This window comes from Ictalurus furcatus, chromosome 5 (assembly GCF_023375685.1).
Source record: "Ictalurus furcatus strain D&B chromosome 5, Billie_1.0, whole genome shotgun sequence".
NCBI lineage: Eukaryota > Metazoa > Chordata > Actinopteri > Siluriformes > Ictaluridae > Ictalurus > Ictalurus furcatus.
Genome location: NC_071259.1, coordinates 26,517,660 through 26,541,521, shown reverse-complemented (window position 1 = coordinate 26,541,521; position 23,862 = coordinate 26,517,660). Strand labels below are relative to the sequence as shown.

Genomic DNA, 23,862 nt, shown 5'->3' with positions numbered 1-23,862 from the left:
CTTGGGGTCATTATCATGCTGGAATACTGCCCTGTGGCCCAGTCTCCGAAGGGAGGGGCATTCATTATTCCCTCAATGAACTGTAGCTCCCAAGTGCCAGCAGCACTCATGCAGCCCCAGACCATGACACTACCACCACCATGCTTGACTGTAGGCAAGACACAGTTGTCTTTGTACTCCTCACCTGGTTGCTGCCACACATGCTTGACACCATCTGAACCAAATAAGTTTATCTTGGTCTCATCAGACCACAGGACATGGTTCCATTAATCCATGTCCTTAGTCTGCTTGTCTTCAGCAAACTGTTTGCGGGCTTTCTTGTGCATCATCTTTAGAAGAGGCTTCCTTCTGGGACGACAGCCATGCAGACCAATTTGATGCAGTGTGCGGCGTATGGTCTGAGCACTGACAGGCTGACCCCCCCACCCCTTCAATCTCTGCAGCAATGCTGGCAGCACTCATACATCTATTTCCCAAAGACAACCTCTGGATATGACGCTGAGCATGTGCACTCGACTTCTTTGGTCGACCATGGCGCGGCCTGTTCTGAGTGGAACCTGTCCTGTTAAACCGCTGTATGATCTTGGCCACCATGCTGCAGCTCAGTGTCAGATACTTGGCAATCTTCTTATAGCCTAGGCCATCTTTATGTAGAGCAACAATTCTTTTTTTCAGATCCTCAGAGAATTCTTTGCCATGTGGTGCCATGTTGAACTTCCAGTGACCAGTATGAGGGAGTGTGAGAGCGTTGACACAGAATTTAACACACCTGCTCCCCATTCACACCTGAGACCTTGTAACACTAACAAGTCACATGACACCGGGGAGGGAAAATGGCTAATTGGGCCCAATTTGGACATTTTCACTTAGGGGTGTACTCACTTTTGTTGCCAGCAGTTTAGACATTAATGACTGTGTTGAGTTATTTTGAGGGGACAGCAAATTTACACTGTTACCCAAGCTGTACACTCACTACTTTACAATGTAGCAAAGTGTCATTTCTTCAGTGTTGTCACATGAAAAGATATAATCAAATATTTACAAAAATGTGAGGGGTGTACTCACTTTTGTGAGATACTGTATGTAGTTACTGACAGTAACAAGTAGCAAATTGGGTATTGCAATGTAACATCATTTAACAGAACATAACAGTGAACAGTTTTTTTAATTTAATGTGGCATTACTGTTTTTATGGCAACCGCAGATTTTGGGATACATATCATGTATTGTGAAAATGGCTCCAAATGTAATATTACTGTATTGCGTTTCTCTCTATACTGTATTTACTCCTGAGTACCTTTTGTGTGTTTAAATACTGACAGTGTGTGGTTCTGTCTGTCAGTAGTGCAGTGTTTATTGTAGTATTGCTGATGCAAAGGAAACAAGCACAATTTATCTGCAAGACTGAAATGAAGCATGGAAAAATGTACTGCTTTGTAATTCAGTACCTTCATTTGTAATTCAGTAATACATGCCTCATTTGCATGTTTATGAAGAATTTCCAGAGGAATTTTTCTTTTGTACGTCTTTCTTAAAACACTGCTTACATACAATTTTTGAAGGTCATGATTAATGTTCAAGTGAGCATTAATTATTATATTACAGCAGTGTTCATTTAATATTTAACATTTATTTAACATGTATGGGTGGAGTCTCGAGTGTCAGTGCTTTGTAACAGTGAGTAAGTTTTCTGCCATGAAAATCTTCTTGACAGGACTTGACATTATTGTGCAACATCACAAGCTGCCTTTTTTTTGTTTTATTCAAAGATCAAGACTTCAAGATCAAGAAAAAATAGAGGGATTACTTTTTTTATATGTGCTATTAAAAATGAAATGTAACTACAAATAGATAAATGTATGACGTCATGAAAAATATAATCTTTGTAAAATTGTTGTGGAATGTGACTCTTACGATTTAAGCTGATAAGAGAATGTACAGAAATGAAGTAGCGCATCAAATCATATGATAAAAAAAAACAATGGATCTGATTTAAAGGAACGAATTCTTATATATTAAGTGTGCATTGTTATTGCTCCTTAAGCGTAGGTATATACGCTGAATTATACAATTAACAGTGTACTTCATTTATGCCATTATGTCATGTTAATGGTAGTTTTACTATCATCATTACAGATCCAGAGAATGACAGTAAATGTGTCCGACTGTGGTATTACCTCTCCAAGTGTTCGTCCACTCCAACATTCCATGCCTCTCTCTGAAACACCGAAGAAGAAGAACCAGGAACAGCTTTTGGTGGAAGAGAAGCAGATTACACCTAAACCAATGAGCCCTGAACACACAAGTGCACCACATACACCACCTCACTTTCCAAATATTGATGTGAGTCTCAGAATAAGTACACATTCACTTAGACATTTAGACTTTACAAAATATTCTGTCTTATAGTCTTAAAGTAAACCATTTAAATTCTTAATTTAAAACCCCTACGTTAAATCAGATTTTCAGCTCACTTTGCACAGTCTCCCCATCCCTTTTAAAATATTCAGATGTACACAACCACACACATTCTCTGGATAATTATTAGCTATAGTGCTATAATGTGTTATAATGTTGTTATAGCTACAGTGTTATAATGCATATCTATGTTATATTATCGGTATACTAAGATTTTAATCTTAATGTCTTTGGTTTTTATGACTCTCCCTCACTCTGTTAGCGTTCTCTTGTAACCTAACACATACCCTCACACTGTGTAATATAAGACTATTTCATTTTACTTAATCTGTATGGCTTAACATGCCTTTCAGGGATTTGGAAGACATTTCATATTATCTCGTATATGATGTACTTCATGCATTTAATTCACTTTTAATTAACAATTATCTTTTACTCCATTGATGTCCATTAAGTGTTAATCAGTGAATGAAAAAAAACAGATGAAGTGATCAAAGTACATTTGCACCAGAGATGTTTAAGGGATAGACATAAAACTGGGAGGATATCCAAATACATTCAAATGTTTGTCCTGAGATTTCTTGCAAATTGGCATTCAGAGGTGAAAATGTACTGAGAAATTATACTTAAGTGAAAGTGTGGATAACGTATCAAATTCTTACTCTTTGAAAGTATCCAGCCAAACATGTACTCAAGTGAAAGTAAAAAAAAAAAAAGTTGCTACTTTTATTATATCTTTAATTGCTTGTTCAAAACTGTTCTAAACAGTGATGGCAAAACTGATTTTACTCAGTTTTTACTCAGTAGAAAATCAAATGATAGGACAGTTAAAATGAATAAAATGAAATTATTAAAATGAAAACATGATTCAAGTAAGGTGTAAAAAACAATAGGGCATGCTGTTCATCTCATCACCACTCGTATTACATCACATCCTGAAGTGTTTTATTCCTCTTAGACCACTGCAATTTGGCAAGCATTACAATTTTAGTTATTAAAGAACAACACGTTATACTTCATTATCCATTTATCCATAGTTATATTTAACACTGGAAACAAGTTGGATCCTGTTTTCAGTTACGTTATAGCAACTGTAAACAATCATTCCTTCACCAGTGTCCCTTTTTTATCTCTCGAAGCAAATAATAAGGAAAAATGCAATTTTTCAGATAAACAAGTGGCCACAAAGAGTAAAATCCTGAAGACGTTCCTGCTCGTGGAAAACTAAAAGGAACAGTTTTACCCCAATGATAGTGACTGTATCTGCTTTGTAAAACATCTGTTAAACATCTCTAGAAAAAAGCTTCACCATATTGTCGTTCATACATTTTCCATTGTTAAAAAACAAATACATTAAAAAAAAAACAGTTTATTTTTAGGCTTAAATTATGTGGAGTGTCCACCATACACATAGTCCCTGTGAATGAGCTATAGAAACACATTTATATAAACCTGTGATTTGCCTTGGAGCTGGCAGAGCTGCTGTTTATAGAAAATTAATCGACACCTTCTGACCGATCAGGTTCGAGATTTCATAAGCACTGTGGTATAACAAGATAATAACTTTCAAGTGTGTGACTGTTGGTAGGCTAAAAATATTTACATACAGTGACTGTGACAGTGTAATTTGGATAACTGTGTATGTATATATGTGTGTTAGGTCAGCTCCTTGCCATATGAGGAGAGGCCTCTACCAGCCTTGAAGAGATCGGAGACTCAGCTGCAACCTCAGGCCGAACAAATGCTTGCTCCATTGGACCCAAGTAGCGCACACAGTCCTGGAGTTACTGGAGAACCAGAGCCGTTGTCAGAGAAAGCCCAGAGAGAAGCTGTTCTGCCCATAGAGGTCTACGGAGACAGTCTAGTGAGCAAACACAGCCTATAAAAGCCTTATAGATGACTTTAGATACAGGGAAATTAAAAAAAATAAAACTTAGCCACCTTAAAAATAAGCTTCCATTTAAGCTTTTAATATAATCAAAAAAATTTTTTGATTGTTACCTTGCATGCTAATAAGCGTTTTTGAGAGCATTATGTTGTTTTTCTGTATTTTCTGCATATAATCTAATGACTCAAGAAGGTATATATTATAGTATAGCACTATTACTGTCTTTCTTTTTTTTTTTTTTTAAATAAGCTCCAAATTAATTCAGTGTTACTTCCTAATTGCCAAGGGGCATTTCTGCTAGCCCCAGCTCATCCAGAACTGGACTATGTTGTGATGGTGTGAGAATTCCTTATGTTATTTTTTGGCATTTTTCTCCCCTCAGGTGGCTGGAGCATACTCAAAGACCTGGTCCTATAGGCAAGATTCTTTACTGGCAGTGTATAAGAAACTAACAGAGGTTTCACCAGGAACCCCTAAAGCTGAACTGACGAACATGATGAGAGCAGCGGTGTTCCTCTGCAAGAAAGCACTTACTGATAAAGTGTCATCCGTAAGTCCGACATCAATATACCTGTTATCTTTATTTCCTCAGACTTTCTTCTGTGAGTGGCAGTATTATTAGTTTATTAGTTATTCACTGTTGTATTCTTGATAAAATGCTTAATGAGAACATGAACTGATAAATAAAAAAAGAACAATAAAAAGAAAAATAGTTCAGGTTTGATCAGATTTTATGAAAGTTAACATTAGTCAGACATTAAAAAACTACTTAAAACTATTTAAAAACTATCTAAAAGCAATGTTAAAATTGTATGTTTTGAGACTCAGCACTCTCCATCATATGTCAGAAAAATCATTATGCATCTAAAGTGTCTAACAGTCATTTCTTTGATTATCAGTTCTACTCTCAGTCTCTGTTCATTTTCTGTGCCCAGTCTCTGTTCATTTTCCCATTTTCCTGCTACAATACACCTATGTCAGGTGTATTGTAGCAGGAGAATAAAAGAATTGCAGTACAGTGGGTCTCCAGTACTGGAAATGATGATTAATTTCTCTAAGACATACAGTAGAAGAATCATATTTACAGACCGCTAACCACTAAATGGATTTGAGAATGGAGTTTCACATTCATTCCAAAGCGGTGTGCAAGGGCGTATGTTTGATTTTGGTTGGGATATAAAAGCAGTCCGCAGAGACAAGAACATGTGCCTATTCAAAGTTTTCATTTCAAACAAACATGGATGAACCATACAGTACATCAGACTAACTTTTGTCACAATACTGAAACTCACTACTAACATATCACCATGTCATTATTCGACCTCACCTGTGATCCTGCCTCTCCACCTGTCTCTCTTCCTGCTCTGTCTGAGATACTACCTGGCAGGACTGCTCCTGTCACCTGACCTGACAAAATAACACCTCGATGCATGCCACATGAACAGTGAGGAAAAACATTTATGGCTTAGTTAAATAATATTATTACCAATATTGTTGACTCTACTATTGTAAGTGATTTATACTTTGACTTGTAAAGTAGCTCCTAATGTCCACTCTGTGTGTGTGTGTGTGTGTGTGTGTGTGTGTGTGTTTGGCAGTTAGGCTAATTTGGTGATATGCTGAGTCAGGATGGTGGCCAAAAAAAGAAAGGTGGGCATTAGGAGCTATTTTACAAGTCAAAGTACACAAACACACACACAAACTAAAGTTTAGGCTTGCCACTCATCCCATTAATATGGGATTGTCACGTATTGAATCAATATGAGATGCGATTGATTTGTCCTATATTTTCATGCACAGAACAGAACTGTTGGTATAAGGATGGTGTCTTCCTCACATACCGGTAGCCTACATGATGCACATCTAGTTGACGGAGCTTTGGCGCTTCGTACAATCGGATGTAGCTACAGCCTCTGACACGTTCGCAAGAAACAGCAAAGCCTATCCTATTAGCAACGTGGGTTAGGGAGACGGGACTTGTAGTAGAGAACGAGATCTGTTAACCGTTTGTGTACCACAAATTGTGCTGCTGCCTGTCTTGGCCAGGACGCTCTTGTAAAAGAGACTTTTACTTTTTTCAATGAGACTTTTCCTGGTTAAATAAAGATTAAATAAAAATAAAAATTTAAAACCACAAGACACCAACGGACAACAGTGGTTACATATGAATGTATTTTAATTGTTTGATCAAAATTATTGCTAGGGACAATTCAACGGTCGCTGGATATTGGTATGTCCCTAGCGTCCTACTAAATTCGATGCCCCTGACAGTGTGACATCAACAGTATGGCTCATCACTTCTTTGGTTATGTGTTGATTGTAGAGGTTGTCTTGTTGATGAATTGATGAATCAGGTTATGACTCATTGTTTCTACTTTCAGACACTGACATTGAAGTAGTGTCATTGTTTTGTGAATATTACATGACAATTCATCATGACATGGCAACAGTAAAGTGTTGTTAGAGAAAACAGTGTTTGAGTGCCAAATGAATGCTATTTACACATGTAACTATGGGTCTGTAAACAATGATGACCATGTGTTGTAGTATTTGCTGTAAATCCCATTGTTATACAACCATCTTGTGCCATTGTGAAAGGCTATGTTCGCCTGAAGAAACTGGAGAAGGAGCACAGTGATGCCTAGGAAGCAGCCCAGGCTACCAGGTAACTTCCTGGAGCAACATGTCTCTAAGTAACAAATTCATGATGATTCAGTCTAAAAGCATATAATTAACTGTCTTTTGTTAATGGCTAAGTAATGCCCAAGAGGAGGAGACATTCCTTGTGGGACAGCATGGTAGATGGCTGGGGTCACGTCCACCTGTATGCCTTGGAGAGGATGTCCATTACCCAGTGGGCCTCCCTGTGTTTACACTGTAGAGTTCTGCAGTTGTCCTCTTCATGCTGACCTGATTGTTAGCAAAAACCTTTTTTTATTTTTCGCCTCCTGCATGAGCTCATTATGAGTCTTAAGGGACTCTGGCATAAGTGGGAGATCCCATGCATGGCTCTTGGGGAAACATGATTGACAATTGTGCTTCACCAAGAACTAGTTTCTGCTAACTTCTGAAAGGTTGTGATGAGTTTATGAGCCCCCAGAGAGACACCATCCAAGATGATGTGACACACCGCAATGGCTGTGACATGCACTTTGAGGGTAGGCAGGATTTAGTGCTGTTAAGCAAATCCCTGCAGGAAGGCTAGTACTAGGAAACGGTCAGTTCCTGGGATCTCTTCTCCAGGGCTTCATTGGCAGCAGGCACAAAAACCAACCCAGACACAATAGGTAGATTTTGCAGGGTTGATTTACATGTGTTTGGTGAGTGATGGCTAAAAAGACTAGCATACTAACGAAGGGGCCCATCTCAAGTTACCACTGACACAGAGTTCCGAGTAGACCCAGAAAATATGAAAATTACTTGGACACCAGCTGAAGAGACGATATGAAATGATAGTTTGTCACCTGCTTAATTGCAGTTCCAACCATATTCACAAGCTGTTACATAAGGTGTGCATGATGCCTGATATGACTACAAGGCAAACAGAAGAATATGGAGAGATGACTATATGAAATACGGCTCTTTGTGATTTTGCATGAGCCCCTGGTGGTGAAGTAGAAATGTTGTTAAATTTACATTTATTTCTGTTTGCCGGGGCTTATAATTGAGAAAATATACAATCCATTCATCTACCTGAGCAGGTGAGGCTTAATGGCCTGACAAAATATATTATTTCATTGATGTTGATGTTCTGATGTTGTATTTGCCTCTTTATTGCTGTCTGATTTGTGAAACCAGCCATATCTTTTTTAGTTGCATGTGAGGATGTATATAATGATCTCCTCTGAGTCAGGCTGGAATTTTGACTCACCCTGAAGGGACTTGCGCCCATGGCTTTAGCTGTAGTATCTAAACAGAACAATTAATCAAAACAATTCCTCAGTACAATTTGCATTAAGGCAGCTTTAACTGCCTTTTCCTGTTTACTAGAACATCAGGGCATCATTTGATACAGCTTTATAATATTATATAGCATTCACCTCTCTCAGTTTTATTTTATGACTGATTTACTTCTGCATTTGGTTTCTTCTCTTTTTAGAATGGGTATTTATTTATCTATGTGCTATCTTACAGCACCTGTGCAGTGCATAGATATGATTTAAGTCTTAACTGCTTTTAATGCTTGAACATTTAGAGAATTTTCTAATTGAAATGCTTTGTGAATAGTGACGATGATGTGTTACTCTGTGTAAGTTTGTATAAGGTCTGAACCTCTACTTTTAATTATTTTGTGGGATTTTTTTGTACAAATATTAATATCTTAAATTTTAAATAATAGTTTTTTTAAAATATTATTTTAGAAGTCACATTAACATATAGTTTTAAACTGGAAATATGTGCATATTTACTCATTTGATCGATAAGTCCAAATATATTAAAAACAGACAATACCACTTGTGTAAAAAGGGTTATCAGTGAACAAGTATTGATTTGGGGCTCTAATCCTACCCCCTCAGACCTTCTCTCAGATTTCAGCCAAGTTTTACGTGTTTGTGCTGCCTTTATCCGGCTGTCACGTGCCTGATTAATCTCCTATGCTGGTATTCCGGTATGTGATCCCCTACCGCTCCAGCTCTTTTCAGGGGTTCATTCATAAACTCTTAAAAATGTCAGCTCTGAGCAGCTGAACAATGCAGGCCCAGTGTTGGAGACATTCCCAAAAGCCCTCTCCCTCAGGCCATTTAGTAAAACAAACAGCACAGACTTTACCGATCAGCTGCTGTAGCTGCTGGTAATGACATATCTCTGCTGTGGTCTAGTAAAATTCTCATTTTGTCTTTACCTAACTTCTAAAAAAAAATTAAAGCACTTAAAGCCTTAGTGAGTATTAAAGAAATTCATTATTTAGTATTTAGTAGTATTAACCATAGATGTTTTAATACTTTATTTATTTTGTATGAGCAGGCAGGGAAATTTACTTTACTGATAAATATTTGGAATGACTGTAGTATTCATGAAGCTTGTTCTGAGCTTACAGGCTTTCATGTAAATTCAGAATATTGAATTCCATTCTCTGATTTAAGCTCCATAAAAAATAAAATAAAAATAATAAAAACATATACACAACCCCAATTCTGAAAAAGATGGGACAGTATGGAAAATGCTAATAAAAACAAAGAGGAATGATTTGTAAATGCACTTTGATTAGTATTTAAACGAAAGATAGCTTGCATCTTGTGATATGGCCTCTATATTTCTGCACTTGAAATATGTATTTGTCTCGGTTATCTTCAAATGGCGGATTGTGATACCTTCACCCCTGCCCTGTGAAGGTTGTTGGTGATGTCACTGACTGTTGTTTTTGGGTTTTTCTTCACCGCTCTCACAATGTTTGCCATCAACTGCTGTAGTTTTTCTTGGCCAACCTGTTCCATGTCTGGTTGTTAGTACACCAGTGGTTTCTTTCTTTTTCAGGACATTCCAAATTGTTGTATTGGCTAGTGTATTGTGGTTGTATTGTGCTCTGAATAATTTTCCCTCTTTTCTCAGCTTCAAATGTCTTGCTTTTCTCGTATAGACAGCTCTCTGGTGTTCATGTCAGTTTATCCATTTTAACAACAAATACAGTCCTCACAGGTGAAACCTACAGCTAAAACCAAGAGTAAATGGCGCACTTACAGTAGATGTTCAGAGCTATTCATTACTTAAACAATCAATCTAACAGGGCACACCTGGGCAGCAAGAAGCATCTATCAGTCACATATTCTGATATTTTTGAACACTTGAAAAAATGAGTGGGTTCAAACAAATGGTGCCATGTTCTAAGTTGTTTAAAACATCTGTATGTAAATATGAGGAAATGAACACTGTACTTCTGATCTGTCGTCTCATATTCATCTTTTGATCTCAAACCCATATGTCTTCAATATATAGCAACAACAACAAAAAAAATACAACCCGAATTTCAAAGAAGTTGGGATGCTGTGTAAAATGTAAATAAAAACAGAATGCAATGATTTGCAAATCTCATAAACCCATATGTTATTCACAATAGAACATAGAAAACATATCAAGTTTAAACTTTTAAAGAAAAAAATAAGGTATTTTTTAATTTGATGGCTACAACACGTCTAAAATAAAATTGGGACAGGGGCAACAAAAGGCTGGAAAAGTAAGTAACATTTTGCAACTAATTAGGTTAATTGGCAACAGGTCAGTAACATGATTGGGTATAAAAAGAGTATCTTAGAGAGGCAGAGTCTCTCAGAACTAAAGATGGGATGGAAGTAAATCTGGATGGACGCATATGTTGCTCTAAAACATGTGTATACTGTCTATGTTCTGTTGTGAATAACATATGGGTTTATGAGATTTGCAAATCATTGCATTCTGTTTTTATTTACATTTTACACAGCGTCCCAACTTTTTTGGAATTTGGGTTGTCGGAAAAAAAAATTGGCCTTGCTGTTACTTTCAGAGGGTATGTGTATGTGGTACCAGCAGATTTGGTAATTGTCTTGTGCAGGTTTTCCAGGCATCACTAAAGCTACTGAGGATGATTCTGAAGGAGTTTGTGTCCTCTCACCAGCTGGGAAGATCTGAGATTAGTTACTGTGTAGAGCACGTCTGGCCAAGTCTTCTGTATCGGACTGGCGAGTTCACAGTGAGACTCCGCACACTGGCCATCAGTTTTATACAGGTAACCTGAACAGCCAACCTTAGTAAAGATGGGGAAAAAATGGGGAACTGCCTTTTTGGTTTATTAGCTTAATCTCATAGTGAAAATATGAGAAATATCAAACCTTTGATTGAAGAACAAAAACTTAAAAACATCTGTCACAATTACTTGCACCTCAAGAAATTATTATAAACAATATGTAACTGAAGCATGCTCCTGTTTATTTTTGAAGTTCATCCGAGTGTCTAGGTCCATGATTTAAGTTGACACAGAAGCCTTATTTTCTTAGTTATTCATCAACGTGAGACAAATGTGTTGACCTTCATTAATCAGGCAGTAACTATAAAAATAGATGCATGCTAGAAAATGGCCATATGTACTGTTAGGGCAATAATTAAGTTGCAATTTGCTGTTGGTTTAAAACAACTGGAGCTGTAATGAACCTGCCTATATGCAAATGCACACAAAAATTGGTTCAGTGATCACAAAATCACGCTTTCAACATGATTGTACCAGTCACCTGACCTTAACCCCATTGAAAACATTTAGGGTGAGCTGAAGATAAGAGTCCACAGGAGTAGACCTAGAACTCTGGAGAATGTTTTTTCTTTTGTCTTCCGTGTATAGTGAATGGCAAAAACAAAAGAGTTGCTTTTGTTTTTGCTCTTCCAATACCGATCAGCCATAACATTAAAACCACATTCATAATATTGAAGAAGGCAATGTGATGCTCTAGGCAATATTCTGCTGGGAAACCTTGGATCCTGGCATTCATGTGGATGTTACTTTGACACATACCACCTACCTAAACATTGTTGCAGGCCAAGTACACCCCTTCATGGCAACGGTATTCCCTAATGGCAGTGGCCTCTTTCAGCAGGATAATGCGCCCTGCCACACTGCAAAAATTGTTCAGGAATGGTTTGAGGAACATGACAAAGAGTTCAAGGTGTTGACTTGGACTCTAATTTCCCCAGATCTCAATCCGATCGAGCATCTGTTGGATGTGCTGGACAAACAAGTCCGATCCATGGAGGCCCCCCCTCAAAACTTACAGGACTTAAAGTATCTGCTGCTAAAATTTTGGTGGACAGATACCACAGCACACCTTCAGAGACCTTGTGGAGTCCATGCCTTGATGAGTCAGAGCTGTTTTGGTGGCACAAGGGAGGCCTATGCAATATTAGTCAGGTGGTTTTTTTTTTATGTTCTGGCTGATCGGTGTACATTAGTGTGCGGTGTAGCGTGCTCATGGAGCGTCTCTTTAGAAAAACTCCTGCTAGATCATTTTCTTCTTTCTCAGGCTCCCCCTCCTCCCTTCTCTTTCTCTCACCGTAAGGATCTTGGCTGTCAGAGTGTGTTGGGCAGTAATCTCCAGACTGACTCACAGTCTGTCTCAGTGTAGGAGTAGCTCTTAGATCATACTGCTCACTGGCCTGCCATAGAAACTCACTAATTAAACCAGCCAAAGCAAATCCAGTGTATGAATAGAGCTTTTGTCAGATTTGGACTGGCGTCGTCCCCTTTAATGATCTCTAATTTTGCATCAACTGTTCAATAAATTGGCAAAAAACAGCATGCAATAAATTGTCTATGTCCTAATTGTGTGGTCTAAAAAATCATGTGACATGCACTTTGTATTGAAAGTATTTTTTATGTAACAAATTTCCTGTATTTAAAGTATACTCGTTTTATAAACTTACAATAAGTGCCTGTTTGAGAAGAGGATTTTAAAATGTACCTGTGTGTGTGTGTGTGTGTGTGTGTGTGTGTGTGTGTGTGTGTGTGTGTGTGTGTGCCACTTTCACTCTGCAGGAGATGGCTGTGTATAAGGAGGTTCGTGCTCTGCAGTTTGTCCCCACTGAGCTGGTAAAGCCCATAAAGAGCAGCATGCCTGCACGTCTGGCTCTCAGCAGGCTCGAACTGTTGGAAAAGCTTCTGGAACAGCTTGGCAGCAACAACTCCGGCTTCACCCTTGACAACGTCATGCGGGTAAAGACCTTACTTATTTTTTTATTTTTATTTATTTATTTATTTATTTATTTATTACCATTTAAAGAAGTTATCTCACCCTCACCCAGGCCATGTCCTAAATCACTCTCCAACACTGTCCTTTATTCCCACATCCTTAAATTCTACTTTGAAATTTTACTTAACATCCTAAACAGCAAAAGCCATTATTTAGACCACATTTCTTGGAAATGACTGATTTTAAGTTAGCCAATTTTATGTAATTTAAAACCTTTATTTTCTAATTATTTTACTGACAAACTTCCACCTAACATTAACATTGTTAGTTACCGCAACAAAACTCGATTGAATGTTAACTGAAACCTGTAATTAGCATTTCACTCAATAAGGAAAAAAAACACACAAAGAGACATGCTGTTATAGAAATCAGTGAAAGTGTGGTGTGACATGAAGCATAGAGCTGTTACCACCCCAGAGTTGATTATGTCCCTACAATCTCAATTCCGAAAAAGTTGTGACGCTGTGTAAAATGTAAAAAAAAAAAAAAAAAAAATGTAAATTAAAAATAGAATGCAGTGATTTGCAAATCTCATAAACCCATATGTTAATATGTTATTCACAATAGAACATTGTATGACAGCAAATCCGAAAGTGTTTTATTCATCTAATCCCACGGCAATTTGGCAACAATTACTGTACAATTTTTATTTATTAAACAATGAAACTTCATACTTTTTTTATTTGTTTAGATTTACATTTAATGTTGTGGAATGAGTGTGAATCAAATTAGTTCCTGTTATCACTTATGGTCTAACAGCTGTAAAAACGTCATTCCCTGACCAGCCTCTCTTGAAGTTAATAAGACAAAAAAAAATTAATATACAGCTTGCTGTCTAAGCAAAGCACAACATCCTCAATCTTAAAGATTTCCTGTGTAGGAAAACTTAAAAGAACAGCTTTATGTCGTACTGTTCCAAAGAGCTAACGCTAAAGACTTTTTTCAAAATAACCATAAAGGTGTCCTCACAGAAACCTCGCCCTTATCAATGATAACACATTTTTAAAATCTGTTTATCTGGCGTATCCATCATAGAAGTCCTTGTGTAAGTGGTTACTATTGAATTGATATGATTTTATGACAGATTATTAACAGGAAAAGAAACATTGATTATAATTAAATTTATTCATTTCATTCTTGATGTTTAAATTTCAACTTTACAGCATTTGCTCACACCTTTGCCAAACCAGAGGCTTCTTGCTCAAACTGAATCCTTGCCCCTGATGTTGCAGTTGGATGTCACCCATGCAGGATGAATTACAGTTCAGTCCAGTTTAGATGAGAAGCTGTGTCACACCCATGTAATGAGTACAATACTTACATACCCTTTGACTGGAGAGATGATCTCACTTTTTATGGGCTACCAACTCCCAACCCCCTTACATCTTAGTAGTTAACTGTATGTTTAACTGTAAGTGTTTCCAAAAAGCTCATATTAAATTTTGATACATAAAACCTCATTAAAAGGGAGCAGTTCCATCTCATTAAACACACGGAATAAATCAGGGCATACAAATAAGATGCATGAAGTGGAGTGACCAGTTGAGTTTTATCATTACTCCAGTTTGTTGGTTTGAAACCAGCTACCCATCCTTTTCCATTTTATCATGTTTGAAAAGATTCACACAAACAGCCATATTGTGTTGGTATTAATAGCCATTTGGATCACTTTGCTAACCTCAGCATTTTTTAGTATATTTCTCACAGTATATTTTGTTCAGTTCTCGATTCTGATTGGTCAGTAGGTCTTGATTCATTTGCTATACCAGCAGTACTGTATACTGACTTTAGTGTCAGCTGTAATGTACATGAATGGTTTAAATTAATGCTCTCTTCCTAATACATTATCGTTTCTACAGTAACAACTCATGCACAAGGACTTCCAGATGATCTGCATAATCTAATTCTAATAATAAACAGATGAAAAATGTGTTAATTGACAAATAAAATGTTAATTATTTATATAATGAAGCTTGAAGTGGTACGTTTTCCACCACAGGAGACTCTTCAGAACAGAGGAGTTTGTGCACTTTTCTGTTTCTTTTCAATAGAGAAAAACCGAGAGGCGGGTGAGAGAATGACTGTTTAGAGTTGCTGTAACGTACGTGATAACTTTCTTTGTAGACGGTTCACAAAGTTAAATGTAAATCTTAAAAAAGTATGATGCATCATTCATTAATATATTAAAAATTGTGTACTTTATCTATTCTGAGTTCTGTCTTATATGGCATTTTCTGTATTTGTAGATCTTTCATTAACATATGGCATCATTTCTTAGATTATTGACCTAAGCATGCAAGAAAGTTGATAGTGAAGGTGCTTATGTTTTCAGCGTTCTCTCTTTCATATCAATCAATAAAATACTCTTTGCACCGGAATGAGCTTGAAACAGAAGAGCTTTTGTATAACAGAGTGGGTGGTGCTGGTGTCCCCGTGTTAGGCTCGTAGCCCTAGAGTTACGAGGATAAGGCAGTCACTGCTGGCCTCTGGCACATTAAGACGCAGTCCTTCAGCAGCTTGTATCTACGTGTAAACCATGCAAGCACTGACACAAAGTCGTTTCTTTCTGTATTTTTTTGTACTGTCTCTCTCTCCTTCCTGTACTGTCTTTCTCTCTCCTTCCTTCTCTTTTCTGTTTTCCTCTTTGTATCTTTCTTTTTCACTTTTTCATTCTCCCACCTTCCACTTAATTTTTTATGTCTTCACAGCCCTAGCAGTATTTGATGTTTGTTCACAATTTGAGCTTCTTTGTGTGCATTTCTTCAGGCACTTGTATGGCTGTAGGAATGTTGGAAGGGTAAAATTCAGTTTCTGCTAAAAGAATAGCTGTGAGTTTTCACACTCTATTGTACTCAGGGCCTGAGGTCTACAGAGACAGGTATATTATCTTTAGGTGTGGAACGGTTTACCTTTTGTTCTATAAAATGTGGTGGATTTGCATTGCATTCCACCTGTAGTCATGTTTTTCATAGTTTGTGTAATAAAAGAAATTTCCCTTGATGACAATTTGAAGTATGACTAGTGTTTTGTCAAACATATTCTCTGTGTTATTAAAAAGAATAATAACAATGAGAAGGGTTCTGAAGGTGATGTGTGTGGTGTTTTTGAAATGGCATGCAGTGGACTTCCACTGAAATATTTGTTGATTTATTTATTTATTAATTTACTCTGATCCTGCTAAACAGAGAGTGTTGGTAAAGGAGTAGCTTTGGGTTACCAAAAGGGTCAGTGTTGATAAATACCTCCCTCCTGCCACCGGTTTCCTGGGAGATGAGTTGTTGCATTGAGCCGAGACGCGATTAGGTTTCCTGTAATTAAAATGAGGGGAAGAGAGATAGGGTGCTCATGAATAGCATCAGTGTATGGCGAAATAGAAAGTTGAGTCTGGGAACAGGAGACAGAAAGAGAGAGAAGTGTTTACGTGTTTTATCAAGCATAGTTATTATTATATCTTATAATAATCACAAGATAACAATGTAAGTCTTAATGAATTCATCTCTAGATAATTGTAGATGATGGACAATATTGTGTAAAAGATCCTTTCAAAATAATTATGTTTCTAAATACCAAATATTATTATAGTATTGTATTATAATAAATAATGAATTAGTAGTATAGTAGTAGTATTATAATAAATAAAACCATATGGGTTGTGCTGTCATAGGAAAATAATCAACAATGGGAAGGTGTGATGTGGCCCCATGTGAAGCGTAAGTTATTTTATTATAAAAGCACATTCAAGAGGATTTTATGCCACAGCAATTTGTCAGTGATTACTATTTTATAAATTAAAGAATGACACATTTTACGTTATACGTTTTAACCATAACTTATAAATATTATAGCCACTGTAAAGCATTGCTCCCTCACTGGCCTCTCTCTTTATCTCTCTTCAGTTTAACGAGACAAAGATTTATTACTGCTGAAACAATAACATGTTAGAACAAGTGCATTAATATAAACCTGGGATTTGAATTACAACCGGAACTATTGTCAGAGCTGTTGTTACAGAAAATTAAACAACACCTTCTGCCCAATCAGATTGAAGAATTTAAAAGATCTGTGCTATAAACAGAGGTTAACAGTAAAAACTAAATCAGATCAATATTCGGTGTGACCACGCTTTACTTTAAATACTGCATCAATTCTTTTTGGTACACTGATGTTTTATAAGGAAATTGGCTGGTAGAATGTACGAGATAACTTGGGAAACTTGCTATAGCTCAGCTTGTTTATATCCTCTCCTTTGCTTCAAACAGGTACCGGCCTCAATCATGTTTTTTGTGTTATTTTAAAAAGTTGTGTGTTTTTAACTAACACTGAAAGATTTCTCTATAACATTAAATTTTTTTGGAAAATGAATATTTGGAAATTTGCTCTGTTTTACTGACACACCCACTAGTCAAATAGGGTAGGGAAGACTTTTGCACCATGCGTTAGATGTGTAAAATGATCATGAATCATATATGGTTGTCTGGGTTTAGTTTCTAGCAGGAGCACTGGAGCACTGTGCAGCATCCGTGCGTGAGCTGGCTGTACGTATCGTGCAGATGATGTACCACCTCCATGGTCGTTCCATACTGAGCTACCTGCCACCAGATAATCCCAGCACTCAGAAAAACATCCTCTACAAACATCTCTTCGACTCTTTTGCCAAGATAGACGGAAGACTTCCACAGTCACAGGTAAAAGTCAGTCAGCCGTGACTGCCGTGATTCACTGCCATTATTACAGTAATAACTGGGCCATGTTTAGTAATGGAAAAGGTGCTAGTTTTGCTGCTCAGGTATAAATCAGTGTGTAACGATTCAAGGGGTCTCAGTAATGGACACCAAGTCACACTCTTTGTCTAGAATGCTCTATTGGGTGAGATGGTGTGCGTGGCAGGCTGAAGGGTTTGCATCAAGATGTAAGTGCAATATAACCAGTCCAAACATGATTATATCATCTCTGTCTCTCTCCTAAGGTGATGAAAGGAAGAGTGCAGAAAGAGGGAGAGAAAGAGGAGCAGGAAATCAAGAGCCTGCAGGAGCAACTGGCCGTTCTGAAGGAGATCAGTGTAGGTTCATTAGCCATGCATGAAGTCATTGTCCATGGAGATTAGTGCATCATATTCCCTCTCAGAAACAGGGATATGATGAGGACAGCATTGTTTGGGACTCTCTATATATTTTACTGTTTGATTTCTATTATAAGTCTCAGTATTTATGTATTCCAAAGCAAAAGAAAATCCACATATGAATGTTTTTGATCCATTGTTCCACTTTTGCCTAAGTCTGTTGAAAGTCATTTCCTAAACACTTATTAAACTTATACATCATGCATGTTATTTATGCTATGTTTTCACATATTTTCATTGATGTTTTTTTAAAAAAATTTTAAAACAAAGTATTTCCCTGGAGTAGCTCAGTGGTGCAGTGGATAGCAGGGTCCCCAGTTTGATTCCCAGCTCAGATTGCATTCTTTGTAGGGTTTCTGTATGGGTTTCCTCTGGGTTCACCAGGTTCAAATTTGTATAAGTATTATAACAATTATTTTAATACATTTACATTTGTACATAATGCAATCATTTGTTTAATGAAATCAACTCTTGTGGTTTATAAAGGAAAAGGGGAAGGAAAAGAACAAATCGCCAGAGAGAAAAACTGAGAAGCCACATAAACCAGGTGTGTATTATGTGCTGAAGTTCATTTATCATCTCTTTGTTTTTTTATCCGTGTGTACAGATTTAAAAGGGTCTTAATGTCTACCTTTCTGTATAGGTGTTAAAAAGGGAACACATTCCATCTCTACTGATGGAAAAGGGGGCCAGTCCATACCAAACTATCTAGACAAGTAAGCACCTGTCAGACTGTGTTTTTCCTGAATCCTAGTGTTTACTGTGAACAATATGATTACAATCATGCTGTGCTGAAACCACTGCTGTCTGTAGGGCACATATGAGGCGTATGCAGTTCTAGTTCTGTACATTATATCTTTCAAGATCATAGGGGTGTGTGTGTGTGTGTGTGTGTGTGTGTGTGTGTGTGTTTGTTTGCTTACTCTTTTCATAATCTATTGTTCTATTTCATTTTAATGGGAAGAAAGTGATGTATAAATAAAGTTCAGTTTCCTCTCTGATATATTTGAAGTGAATTGTGAATTTTGCTTCTTATTCATATAAATAGTGTTCTAAGAGTGGTTTGTTTTACAGTCTTTGCATATTTTGTGGGGAGAAAGACAAGTCTTTTACAGAAGAGGGTTTGGACCTGCACTACTGGAAACACTGTCCAATGCTGTGCCGATGCCCCCAGTGCAGACAGGTATATGAGTGAGAGACACACACCCTCAGTTCCACACAATGTGATGATAACTTGGGATAGCTGTCATACTCAATTGGGATTTTGGTATCACTGAGTCTTGTATATTACAAGTTTGTGTTTTGTTATGCCCTGATTTGCTGAATTAGAGTAGTGATTTATTTACAGCAGAACCCTATAGTGGAATGCTTTGTGTAGCCAAAATACCTGCTTTTCTAGTTGATGATGTCAAGTCACAGACACTTCAAATAGCAGAATTGACACTGTCAGCTTAAACAATTCGGCAAACAAAACATGGTTGTGCGAGAGGTTTTGTTTTACACCATTTTTTTTTCAGAAGGCATGAGACAGCAGTGCAAACATAAGCTAAATATGAGCAAAAATGGTGCATATAAAATGACAAAAATGCAAGGTTATATACAGTTTCACTTAAAGAGGCTTCCTGAAGTCACTCCTCTGATAATTTTTGGGTGGAACGAAAGGCATTATTTCTTCACCTGTCAATTAGAGTGTCACACACAGTGCTCTACATTTCAAAGAGGAATGCTGAGATGTCTATTAGCACTCACCATCCCTGATTCCTAGCTGACCAAATTGGAACAAATAGGCCAAGAAATTGCTGACATGACAGATTCAGGCAGGACTAATTACAAAAAGTTGTTAATAATTAATTTATATTTACATCACCACATCTCCCTATGTAAAACTAATCCTGTATGAATATGCCTTAAGAAGCTAATCATGAAAATAAGTTGACAAGGAAGTTAATACACATAATGTTACTCATGAGGCTCATGCTGTGTAGTGAACATGAGTGAGTGAGTTAAACTGGAAGTACGATGAGCCCAAAGACCTTAGACATCATAAACCTTGAGAGGAGTGTAGACGATAATGAGCCTCCCGTTGAGGTTGTAGAGCCCAGGGGGAATACCTCTTTGTTTCCCACCCTCATGTTTCTTTGGTTTTTCAGTTTGACAGCTGACTTTAGAGAGGTCAACTGTCACTTTGTTTGCTTTAACTGCATTCCAGCTCAGTGGAACGTTAACTTGTTGTACTGACCTTTCTCAGATATCTCACATACTTCTCTCTCTCTCTCAGTACACTGATTTGTTTTCTCATGTCACCTCTTTTTTTGCATTAATTACCTGCATGATTTGTCTTTATTCCTTACACAGAAATGAGTGTGTCCGTTTTGAGTTCAATAACCTTCTATCAATCTGTACTAAACATTACTTGGTAGACTTTCAATAACACTCATGTAAATGTGTTTGTGTGTGTGTGTGTGTGTGTGTGTATGTGTGTGCATTAGGTAGTAGAGATTGCAAGCCTAGCAGAGCACCTGCTCTCAGAGTGCGAACACAAATCAGATTTTACCCAGTGTCGTCACTGTTCTGAGGCCATCATCAAAAATAAGTTGACTGAACATGTTCAAAGCACAGCCTGCAATCGTAAGTACTTCCTGTTATTCACATTTCACACTTCAGCAGACAGTAAATGTATCTATAAGTAGTTCAAATGCATACACCCATACACACAGTTGCATTTTTGCACATACAGTCCCTCTGAAAGTATGGGCATGCCAAGGCCAATTATTTTGTTTTTGCTATACACTGAAGACATTTGGTTTTAATATCAAAAGATGAATATGAGACGATAGATCAGAATTTCAGAATTTTTATTTGCTGATATTTAAATCTATGATGTGTTAAACAACTTAGAACATGGCACCTTTCATTTGAACCCACACATTTTTCAAGTGATCAAAAATATTGGAACATGTGACTGTCAGGTGTTTCTTGTTGGCCAGGTGTGCCCTGTTAGATAGATTGTTTAAGCAAATAATAGCTCTGAATATCTCCTCTTGGTTTGAGCCCTGGCTTTTGCATGTGAAGACGAGAAGAGCATTTGTTGTTAAAAAGGATAAACCAACGTAAAGACCAGAGAGCTGCCTCTGGGAGAAAAGCAAGCCATTTTGAAGCTAAGAAAAGAAGGAATTGCATAAGCATTGGGTATAGCCAATACAACAATTTGGAATGTCCTGAAAAAGAAAGAAACCATTGTGTACTAACAACCAGACATGCAACAGGTTTGGCAAAGGAAAACAACAGCAGTTTATGACAGAAACATTGTGAGAGCTGTGAATAAAAACCCAAAAACAACAGTCAGTGACATCACCAACAACCTTCACAGGGCAGGGGTGAAGATATCACAATCCACCATTTGAAGATGACTTAAAGTGTAGAAATATAGAGGCCATACCACAAGATGCAAACCACTCATCAGCAGTAAGAATTGGAAAGACAGATTGGAATTGGAAATACAGAGATGTGCCACAAAAGTTCTGGAACCAAGATTTCCCATTACCAAAGTGTTTTAAAGTCCAAAGTGTGGAGAAAGGGAAGATCTGCTCATGATCCAAAACATAGAAACTCATAAATCAAGCATGGTGGAGGTAGTGTCATGGCTTGGACTTGCATGGCTGCTTCTGGAACAGGCTTACAAATCTTTATTGATGATGTAATTCATGATGGTAGCAGCAGAATGATTTCAGAAGTTTGTAGGAACATTCTGTCTGCCAATTTATAGAGAAATGCATCCAATCTAATTGGGAGGAACGTCATCATGCAGCAAGACAATGATCATTAACACACTGCCAACACAACAAAGGACTTCAGAAGGGGAATAAAGTGGAAGGTTTTAGACTGGCCAAGTCAATCACCAGACCTTAACCAACATGAGCATGCATTTCACAGAGGAGACTGAAGGGAACTCTAAAGTTTGATGCTGTGTGATCTTGTTAAGATTGAGAACGACCACCTTGTGTTTGTGTGTGTTTGTGTGTGTGTGTGTGTGTGTGTGTTTGGGTTTCTGATCAGCTTTTCCAGATACTATGGCCAACGGAAACTGTAACCACTGTCCTTTGTGCCATGAGAACTTCCCTCCAGGAGAGGAGGTGAGACACACATGCAAGATTAATACTGCTCATTTACATGTACACTTTCACCTGCACTTCTGTGGTCAGTTTCTGCTGTAACTCCTACACTTTGAGGCATATGAGCTTTTCACAGATGATGAGGGAAGTCACTCCACCTTTCCGTTCTACTTTTACATTTTACATTTGCATTTATTCATTTGCCACATGCTTTTATACAAGGTGACTTATAAATTATATGGAGTACAATCCATGAAGGTCTATTAAAAAGACAACATTTACAGCAGGAATGTTACATAATCATGAATAATCAAGGAATCACTCGATTATTATTTGTGTATCTTAAAATGCAAAGATTTTGGGTAAACGGGCATCTCCCATCTGTTGACTTTTCTCTGTCGCATTGTGACTGATGTCTCTAATTACAGGCCTTGAGAAGGCTGTGGTTAATGGAGACAGTGTATCTGTCAGGTACTAAACAGGTGGTTAACAGCATTGGTTAAACACAGAAGCTAAAATAATGTGTAACATCATCTGACCCCAAAATTATGCTGTACAAAAGCCTGATGTGAAGTATCGATGACATTTTGACATCTTAACCTGTTCAAGTCCTATTCAGCTGAGATAGCGATATGGATAGCCTGAAATTCTGTACTTATTTAAAAATCCTTAAATTGCCTTGAATATAATATCCATGTACTTTTGAGTTTTTGCAGTTCCATTCCCATAAAAGCTCAGAAATATTTTGTATCTAAAACTTGGTGTGTAGTCTCCTCCAAGATTTATCTGTAATGTAATAATATTGAAAGCCTGGGTCTAAGGTTCTAACGCCATTCAGCAGTTTAATGAGATGAAGTTGGTCATACATAATCTATTCCCAGTTGAGTCAATTGATGGCCACAGAAGCTCCAATTCTCCACACTGTCTGATTTCATTAATCTGGTTTTAAAAAAATTGCTTTTGTAACAGTGTATTTTTTTCTATAAATTAGCTAAAACTTTGACAGGTTTTTGTGTTGTTACTATAAGATATAAGCAAGAGTCAGTCAGCTTTCTGATTGGTTGATGCAGAAACGGATCATGGATGGAAATTAACATAACATAAGTGACTTCCTATAATGTTTCTTTACATGCAAACCCAGATGTTTCCTGACATATTGCCAATATATTCACAATTTAAGCAGCATGTAGGATCAAGTGTTTGGCTTACATAATTTTTTTCTTCAGTCCCTGTTTGCTGACAGTATGGAATTAAACATCGGTAAATTCGAAGATCAGTGTTTCCATGAGACATGCTTCATAGAGAAACGTAAAATCGATTCAAAAAATAGTTTTGGAGAAAATTGGCCAGATTTCTACTTATTTCGTTCGTTTGTTTGTTTAATTTTGCCTCCTTATCATTCTTGTCCATTCTTGTCCCCAGACCTTTTTTTAAAAGCAATTCAAAGAAAACTGAATGTTTCTTTTTTGACAATCAACAGTTTACAAGAAAAATTATGAAATAATTGAAGATTGATGCATATGATGCCCCAATTTAGCTTCATATGCATCTATTTGTACATGAAACATGTCATTAGTCCTAATAAAGTCCTAATTTATGCAGGTGTTGCCAAAGACG

General features: G+C 37.2%; 1 protein-coding gene across 2 annotated transcripts in view; it reads left to right on the top strand.

Annotated features, from left to right (window-relative positions):
• cep104 (centrosomal protein 104) overlaps positions 1–23,862 on the top strand; it is a 39,598-nt gene that overhangs the window by 9,122 nt on the left and 6,614 nt on the right. For both annotated transcript variants that reach the window (XM_053625470.1, XM_053625469.1), the window contains 12 exons: positions 2,137–2,343; positions 4,079–4,282; positions 4,689–4,856; positions 10,833–11,006; positions 12,801–12,977; positions 17,499–17,699; positions 17,981–18,073; positions 18,620–18,680; positions 18,777–18,849; positions 19,208–19,316; positions 20,623–20,761; positions 22,190–22,266. In XM_053625470.1, the coding sequence (XP_053481445.1) occupies positions 2,137–2,343; positions 4,079–4,282; positions 4,689–4,856; positions 10,833–11,006; positions 12,801–12,977; positions 17,499–17,699; positions 17,981–18,073; positions 18,620–18,680; positions 18,777–18,849; positions 19,208–19,316; positions 20,623–20,761; positions 22,190–22,266 (1,683 nt within the window). The remainder of the gene's footprint in view (positions 1–2,136; positions 2,344–4,078; positions 4,283–4,688; positions 4,857–10,832; positions 11,007–12,800; positions 12,978–17,498; positions 17,700–17,980; positions 18,074–18,619; positions 18,681–18,776; positions 18,850–19,207; positions 19,317–20,622; positions 20,762–22,189; positions 22,267–23,862) is intronic.